We start from the raw sequence: 8,192 nt of genomic DNA on the forward strand, positions 1-8,192 counted from the left end.
GTTTCAGAGATGCTTCTCTCTGTCCTTCTTGTGCTGGGCATCTGCCTGGTACCTGCTCACTCCAGAGCAACAGGTAGGTAGTTCACACTGTAAATGTTGTAAAATACTGTATAAAATTTGAAATCCTTTTAATAAAAGTGTTGTTTTCTTTGCAGGAGACTTTCTTGGCAGTCCTTTCCTTCAACAATGTTTTCAGGAGGCAAAGACAATCGTGGATGATGCCTACAAATACTCCAGAGAAGAGTGAGTTCATCTGATATCTTGTTTCATTAGTATTCAGTAGATATCTTTCAAATGGATACAGCATAAATGTCAACTGATGAACTATTTCTTTGGCATGCAAGCCATTCATTACAGTGTCTCAATAGTTGTTAGAAAAAGTTGCAAAATAAAGACCACAGTTTGGACTTTATTGTTCAACTATGTGACTTTTTCTCCTCCAGGAGTCTGAGGCGAGTCCGCAGGGAGGTGGTGAGTCCTCATGATGCTCTTCGTCTCCTGAAGCAGCCTCGAGGTGACACACGCACAGCTGTGAGATCTGCAGACTACTTGGATCAAACACTTCGTCTGGTGCACAACAGGGTGCATCACGTGCACAAACGCTCCCTCAATGCAACAGGTCAGACATGCGGCAATCACACAAAGACAACACACATAGTGCTCACACTGTTTTTGTAAAATCTTTTCCTGGTTTTGGTTAGAGTCTAGGTCTGAGTTTTATTGTCTCATAATGTGGGCACAGTGGAGCACTTCAAAGCTGCAATTAAGGACTAGACAGTTGTATATGTACACACACTGTGAGTGCATGAAATGTGTCTTTCACATTTTTCAGATTTGCTCACTGAAGAAGACCTGAACGACCTTGTCCGTATAACTGGATGTGCAGCTCGAACCAGATTTCCACAGTGCAGCACCACACAAAATATTAACAAGTATCGCACAGCCACCAGCGTCTGCAATAACCTGTGAGTCACTTCTGTATTTGGACTTCTGTAACACCACCTTTTTCAGGACATGTAAAACATAGATAAACTTTTACATCCATTTTTTTTTTATGCTACGTAACCTTGAGTTTAAGTCATTTTCCAGTTTTGACTTCTTGACTTCTTCATATGTAGGAAAAAAAAACAACTATGTGGTTTCTCTCCAAAAAGCAATTTGTGTTGAATTAATGAGGAACCAGATGATTTTGTGACAGGGTTTATGAGTTTATGAGTGGTGCTTACATTCAGAAGACATGCTTTGTGAAATGCACCTAAACATCTTAGGCCATACACCACAGGAGATGTGTACACTTCCTCTGGATTTCTCAAGTCGTGTGTCTAAACATTGACGTTTGGTGTTTGCCTTTAGAAAAACACCTCGCCTGGGAGCCTCCAACACCCCCTTCTCCCGCTGGCTGCCTGCCGAATATGACGACGGCATCTCCCAACCAAAAGGCGGGGCAAACCGATCACTCAACAACTTCTTGCTCCCACTGGTACGACCCTGAAATCCCAGACTCTCACCTTGATCCATATGGATAAACTAAATCAATTCTTAAATACCGAAAATTTCTCTTCACTCTGCAGGTGCGTCAGGTGTCCAACAACATCCTAAGAACAACAGATGCAGGTGTGGTCAGCGACAGAGAGTTCAGTCACATGGTGACCCTGTTTGGCCAGTGGAACGACCACGACCTCACCTTCACGCCCTTCTCCCCCAGCATCCGCTCCTTCAGCAACGGCGTGAACTGTGAGGAGAGCTGTGAGAGAACTGAGCCATGCATCCCCATCCCGGTTGGTGTCAAAGCTCAAACTCAAACACTGACATGTTGTTTTTACCTCTGAAAAGATTTGCTTGATAACCTTTGACCTCCCTCTGCTGCAAAACAGATCCCCCCCGGAGACCCTCGCCTGCCCTCCCGCCCTGACAGCTGCATCCCTTCGTTCAGATCCGCCCCTGCCTGCGGAACCGGATTCTCAGCGTACAATTTCGGTGGAGAACCCAACAAGAGAGAGCAGATCAACGCCCTGACCGCCTTCCTGGACCTCGGTCAGGTGTATGGCTCCGAGGAGAAGCTCGCCAGAGACCTTCGTGACCTCACTAACAATAACGGCCTGCTGCGCGTGAACACAGAGTTCAGGGACAATGGGCGGGAGCTGCTGCCCTTCCATCCAATGCAGGTGCAGATGTGTGCCACCCGCAGAAGAATCACCAACGACACCAACGCCAGGGAGGTGCCCTGTTTCATTGCAGGTTCGTCATCTCGCAAAAACTATTAGCTTTATAAATAGTTAAATAATGACTTATTAACCGGTTAATCAGTAACAAGCCATTAGAGAAGTAATTAGAAGTTTGGGTTGCCAGGTTGTGTGTTTTCTAGTTGCTGTCTGTCTAAATTATCTGGTGACACTTTATTTAAACCCCCCCCGGTCATTCATAAGCAATATACACACACTTAATGCATGGTTAATATCGGACCATAATGTAGTTGTTGTTGACATTTTGTATGTGTCATTTAGGTATTTGTCAACTACCATTGTCCTATTAAGCATCCATAACTGGATACTGGTGTATAGACAGATGATGAATGGCAATATAAAATACTAGTAACATAAATTAAAATCTTCATAGCATAAATAATAGTTGTTGAGAAATAATGATAAATATAAAAACATCCATGCAGCCTGACCTCTGCCCACATAGTAGATTGTGTTGTAACTTCTCACTTTGCTTTACTGCTACAATAAAATTAGAGCAAAGGTCATTTTGAAAGACATACTAGAGTAAATTTGGCAACTCAAATTTTGTCCTTCAAGCATTAATACATGTAGTCTCATAAACTCCTATTAGGAAGTGGTACCAAACATGAAGAGGAAATGAACACCTTTATATCTGCTGCATTTCTGTCTTGAAGGTGATGTCCGTGTGGACGAGAACATCGCTCTGACATCCATTCACACACTGTTTATGCGTGAGCACAACCGCCTGGCTCGCGCGCTGAAAAGACTGAACCCACACTGGGACAGTGAGACACTCTACCAAGAGGCCCGCAAGATCATGGGCGCTTACACACAGGTATTCCATAAGCATTCACATTTATATATTCCCATCTCATGTGTCATTCCTTCAAAATAAACCTCTCTGTCTGTGTCTCTCAGCGGTTTGTGTTCAGGGACTATCTGCCACACATTGTGGGTGACGAGGCGATGCGCAGACAGCTTGGCCGTTACCCTGGCTACAATCCCAACGTGGACCCCAGCATCTCCAACGTCTTTGCAACAGCAGCTTACCGCTTCGCCCACTTGGCCATCCAGCCAGCCTTGTCCCGTCTGGATGCAAACTACAGGGAGCATCCTCAGTTTCCCAGTGTGCCCTTGTTCAAGGCCTTCTTCACCCCCTGGAGAGTCATCTTTGAGGGTGAGCTGTACAGAGAAAACTGTAGCAATTGTTTTGATATTCTGTCTTAAACCATCACCCTAATTTTTATTTTCATCTCTTCAGGTGGTATTGACCCTCTGCTGCGTGGTTTGGTCGGCCGTCCCGCCAAACTGAACACTCAGGATCATATGATGGTGGATGCTCTGAGGGAGAGGCTGTTCCAGTTTGTGCAGCATCTGGCTTTGGACCTTGCCGCTCTCAACATGCAGAGGGGACGTGACCATGGCTTGCCTGGTACATCTCTCACTCTGATGTTTCAACATATGAAATCTTCTTTCAAATGTTTTATCTTTTTCTCAATTGCACTCTTTGTTTACTTGCTATTTACTCCTCTAGGCTACAATGCCTGGCGCAGGTTCTGTGGCCTGTCTCAGCCCAGGAACCAGCAAGAGCTTGGTCGGGTTCTGAACAACACGAATCTGGCCCGAAGGCTGCTGCAGCTCTACGGTACACCCGACAACATCGATGTGTGGCTGGGAGGTGTGGCAGAACCGTTCGTCAGGGGCGGACGTGTGGGGCCTCTGTTCGCCTGCCTCATCGCAAACCAGTTCCAGAAGATCCGCCAGGGTGACAGGTCAGTATGTGTGTGGATACATGCAGTGCTGTAGATTTGAAATTTCCACTGTGTTGTATCACTTACTGTACTGATTATTACACGTGATAACATCCTGCACCAAATATCTAAATGTTTGCTGCAAGCAGTACCAACTCTGGTGCTCCACAAATACACTGAAACACTTTCTTTTCTTTTTATAACCTCAGTAGCCAGAGATTTTCAGACTAGCATTGGTTTACACCTGTAGCATTTGACCACAGCTGGTTGCTGCCTTCCAGTAGTGACAAATTTTAGATTATAATTTATATTAAATGTCAGCTGCAGACTGATGACCCTATCACAAAACTAAATGTATTTTAAATACAGTCTCTGCTAACACTAACGCTTTCTTCTCACCTCTCCTTTGAAATGCTCAGGTTGTGGTACGAGAATCCAGGTGTCTTCACCCCGAGACAGAGATCTGCTCTGTCATCTGTCAGGTTGTCCAAGATCATCTGCGACAACACTGGCATCACGTCTGTCCCCCTTGACGCCTTCAGTGTTATCACAAACAGGAACCGTCTGGTCAGGTGCAACGCCATCCGAAGCCTGGACCTGTCGGCCTGGAGGGAGAGACCCTGCTCCGAGAACTCAGGTGAAACAACACTCGATCAAACTTTCTGAGAGCGGGAAAGACTCTCAGTACTAAATTAACATCATTTAACATTAAGTGCTTACTGTGTTTTTCATTCTGAGGTTAACCTGGTGTCTTTATTTCTTCACTAATAACTTAAGTGAAAATCACTCTTCATATGTGGTGTTTGATGTTGCAGGCCCGGGTGATAGCTGTTATGAAGTCCTTGAAAGAGAGGTCGGTGTTAAGCACTAACAAATGGCAGTCACATTTTAACCCTTGTGCATCCCTTGTAAAAAATTACACTGTGTTCCTTAGAGGACAAATATGTTTGAATCAAAAACTTCCATAAATATATATTAATATTACTTTCAGTGAATCATTTTTTTAACCAACATCAGTCCTGATCATACCTACCAAATATTATTATATTATATCATTTTCAGGATTTAAACTCTTTAGAACACAGTTTGTTTATATAATGTCACTGTAGTTTTTCCATAAAATACTTTATTATGATTATCATGAAAAATAATGCCTTGAGAACCACTTGTTATCAACTTATATGGACATGCAGTCACATACACTGTCATGCAGTCACCCAAGTACATCCTACGAAGATTCAAATCTAAAATGAAAGGGACAAGAATGTCCTTAAGGCTGCACAAGGGTTAAGGCTTGAAGCTTAAAAAGTGCATATTCATATCACACAACACTTCTTAACATTTGGTCAAGTTGGTGAAGGCCTTCCTCACTCAAAAGAAACAGTTCATAGTTTACTGACTCAAGCACATTTTGAAAAAATTCCTCTAGTTATTAGGCTGAGTATGTTGATCTCTACATCTTCTTGATATACAGAATGTGAAATGGCCTGGCACCGAGGCCCGCCAGGACCACCAGGGCCTCCTGGACAACGAGGTAATCTATTCAGTTATCTTACATCTACACTATGTATAGCAGTGGCGTGCAGGAACTTTTACAGATAGGCAGGCAGAGCTAAGCAAAATATTTACCTTTACCTGAGAATGCAGAATCCTGCATTTTCCTGCCTCAGTGATGCTAACCTTTCCTGGCTCATATTGTCAGGACTGTAGTTAGGAAGCACAGGAGAGACGCAGGAACTTGGTTCTTGAGGAGTTGTAGTATTTATTTACTGACAGCCTGGAGTGCACATACATTTACTGCTACGTCCACAGCTGCATTGCTAACTGCTAACTAAGTAGCTAACTCTCTGCTCCTGTCACTAGCCTCTTTGCTTTGGCTCTCTCTCTCTCTCGCCCGCTACGTACACAACCTACATACTAAGCCATTCCTGTAAGAAGCTGTTATTTGTGTAACAATATTCTGTCTCAATCTTCTGAAATTTACAGCAGATCTTGCACAGAGATGATAAATCAGTGTCATTTGCTTGTTTACATGTTACTGTTGCCTCTTAACGCTTAATGCCAACACTGCTGCGCATGTGTATAATGCGAACAATATCAAAACTGACCTCAGAAGAGTGGAAGCACACATTGGCCATAGCTAGTCACTCATCAAAGATTCCAGGATTATCTTCAATGCGCAAGCGCAAACCTCCAAAATAAAGGCTGCTGTCCTCGCTGCTTGATAAGCCCCAGTCTTTGTCAATGGGACACAGTCACGTCCACAAAAATGGCAGAAATGATATGTACAACAGCTGGAGGTCAAACTAGCGTGCACGGACAATAACCTGCCACAAGTGGGCAGTAAATTGCAAACAGGCATGAGATCCTTTGTAGGATGCATTATTTAAAAGCAATTTTCACAAAGCACAAGAGCAGCAAGATTTTGTAAGCCTCCTTATTTTATTTTTTTCTTTACAAATGTATTTAAATAGAATAATGGAGCGAAACATCAATGAAGGGTGGCTCCCGGCTGATGACCTTGCAGCTGCCCCACAGGCACCGTCGGAGGTGCGTCAGGCAGAAACGCCCTGCAGGCAGCCATCACCTGTGCTTGCATTTAAAAAAACACAAACAACAAAGACCTCATCAGTGTTTTTCTGTTTAGATTCAGCAGGATAGGATTCTGAGTCAGTGCAAAACTAATCCTAAAATATATGAAACACCAACAGCATAATGTATTTGCATAGCACGTTTCAACAAGGTAATTCAAAGTGCTTAAAAAGGCATTAAGGCAAGATATAACAGATGGCACTAAGAAAGACACTTAAATAGGATATTAAAAGAATAAAATATAAATCAAGTCTTAGTATTTACCCCGAGGACACTAAGAAAACTTCACAGACAGTCTGAAAGGTCAGGATGGTTCAAATCAACAGCAGATCAGAAAACTTTTTGAAAAAAAACTTTCATTTTATGAAAGTAGATTCAAAGCTGAAAATGTGGACAGTTACACATCTATGATATTCTGTACACTTTGACAGAATTTTGTAAGTAATCTTTTGTTTGTCTGCAGGTCCAGTAGGACCTCCAGGACCTCAAGGACCACCAGAAGCCGATGTCAATGCAACACAGTCTGCCTTCTCCGTCATCCTGGGCAAATACAGATCATCTTCAAAGAAAATCATTCGTTTCCATCAGGTCATCTACAACAAACAGAACCACTACAGCACGCAGACGGGCTTGTTTACATGCGTTATCCCTGGTGTCTATCAGTTCAGCTTTGTCTGTACGACCGTCAATGGTGGAGGAAGTGTGGACCTGTGGCATAACAACAAGCTAGCGATGTACAGTGTCAAGGTTTATCAAAGAGGTCAGCGCACATCTTCAGGGGACACAATGCTCCGGCTGGAGAAAGGAGACCAAGTGTATTTGAGGGCAAGCAAAGGGACCTACGGCCTGAGCACCAAAAGCTTCTTCTTTGGACACCTGCTCTTCAGCGTGTGACACAAGCACGTCTGCTTTGGGATCTGTTTTCAATACTTTCCAATAATCAGTTCATTCTACTTTAGGACTTATTAGGACTGTACTGTTTTTTTTCTTCTCTGCCAAAGGACCAGACCTGGGAACACCATACGACTGTACATGTTTTACATTTTACTGAAAAATGAACAAATTAGTTAGATTTAGAGAATAGTTTAATGAATTTGAAATGTGATTGCACCAAATCTGTTAAATTCTGTTACAGCACACTCTATTGTGTATTACATACAAAAAAATCATCAACAGCAAATTTTTGAGTGGGTTTTACCAGTATTATTATGACTATTTTATGCACTGATGAAATGTAAGTGTGACTTCAAAAAGTTGTGTGCTTGTGCTTTGTCTGCACGTTTTACTGTCTTTCTTATCTGTTGTACTTTGCATTCAATAAAGACTAATGACGCTAAGCTGCAGCAAATATTGTCCTCAAGTGTTTTTTTATTTATGACACATCAGGAATTATTTCATGGGTGTACTATTTGAATCACAAACAGAGATAGAAGTATCCAAAAAGGAATTTACTGTTGGACTTATATAGTATCTGAATGTGTCTGTATGAAAGTACAGGACAAAAGTAGAGAGCATTATGGCCTAAGCTCCACTGAAACTGAAAAACTGTACAAAAAGGAAATATTTAGAAATATAAAAATTGTATGTTAGTTTGCTTCAACTGCTTCAACTGTTTAGTCCTTAC

The 8,192-nt window shown here is 42.5% G+C and overlaps 1 protein-coding gene across 3 annotated transcripts; it reads left to right on the plus strand.

The window, feature by feature from the left end:
- Positions 1 to 6: 6 nt before the first annotated feature.
- On the plus strand, positions 7 to 7,916 carry mpx (myeloid-specific peroxidase). Of its 3 annotated transcripts, XM_023406477.2 has the most exons (15): positions 7 to 73; positions 156 to 243; positions 444 to 619; positions 833 to 965; positions 1,354 to 1,480; positions 1,572 to 1,778; positions 1,875 to 2,238; positions 2,900 to 3,060; positions 3,144 to 3,402; positions 3,487 to 3,657; positions 3,760 to 3,997; positions 4,396 to 4,613; positions 4,792 to 4,829; positions 5,451 to 5,510; positions 7,032 to 7,139. In XM_023406477.2, exons 1-15 carry the CDS (start codon positions 10 to 12, stop codon positions 7,038 to 7,040), a joined length of 2,313 nt encoding a protein of 770 aa, XP_023262245.1. In that variant the 5' UTR covers positions 7 to 9; the 3' UTR covers positions 7,041 to 7,139. The 3 variants fall into 3 exon arrangements, with proteins under 3 accessions (XP_023262245.1, XP_087030195.1, XP_087030196.1); XM_087174069.1 differs by lacking the exon at positions 4,792 to 4,829 and having other exon boundaries at positions 7,032 to 7,916; XM_087174070.1 differs by lacking the exons at positions 4,792 to 4,829; positions 5,451 to 5,510 and having other exon boundaries at positions 7,032 to 7,916.
- The last annotated feature ends 276 nt before the right edge of the window (positions 7,917 to 8,192 follow it).

The sequence above is a fragment of the Seriola lalandi genome, unplaced genomic scaffold, assembly GCF_002814215.2.
Source record: "Seriola lalandi dorsalis isolate HSWRI2012SDOR001 ecotype SW California unplaced genomic scaffold, Sedor1 jcf7180002054309, whole genome shotgun sequence".
In the NCBI taxonomy this organism is placed as follows: domain Eukaryota; kingdom Metazoa; phylum Chordata; class Actinopteri; order Carangiformes; family Carangidae; genus Seriola; species Seriola lalandi.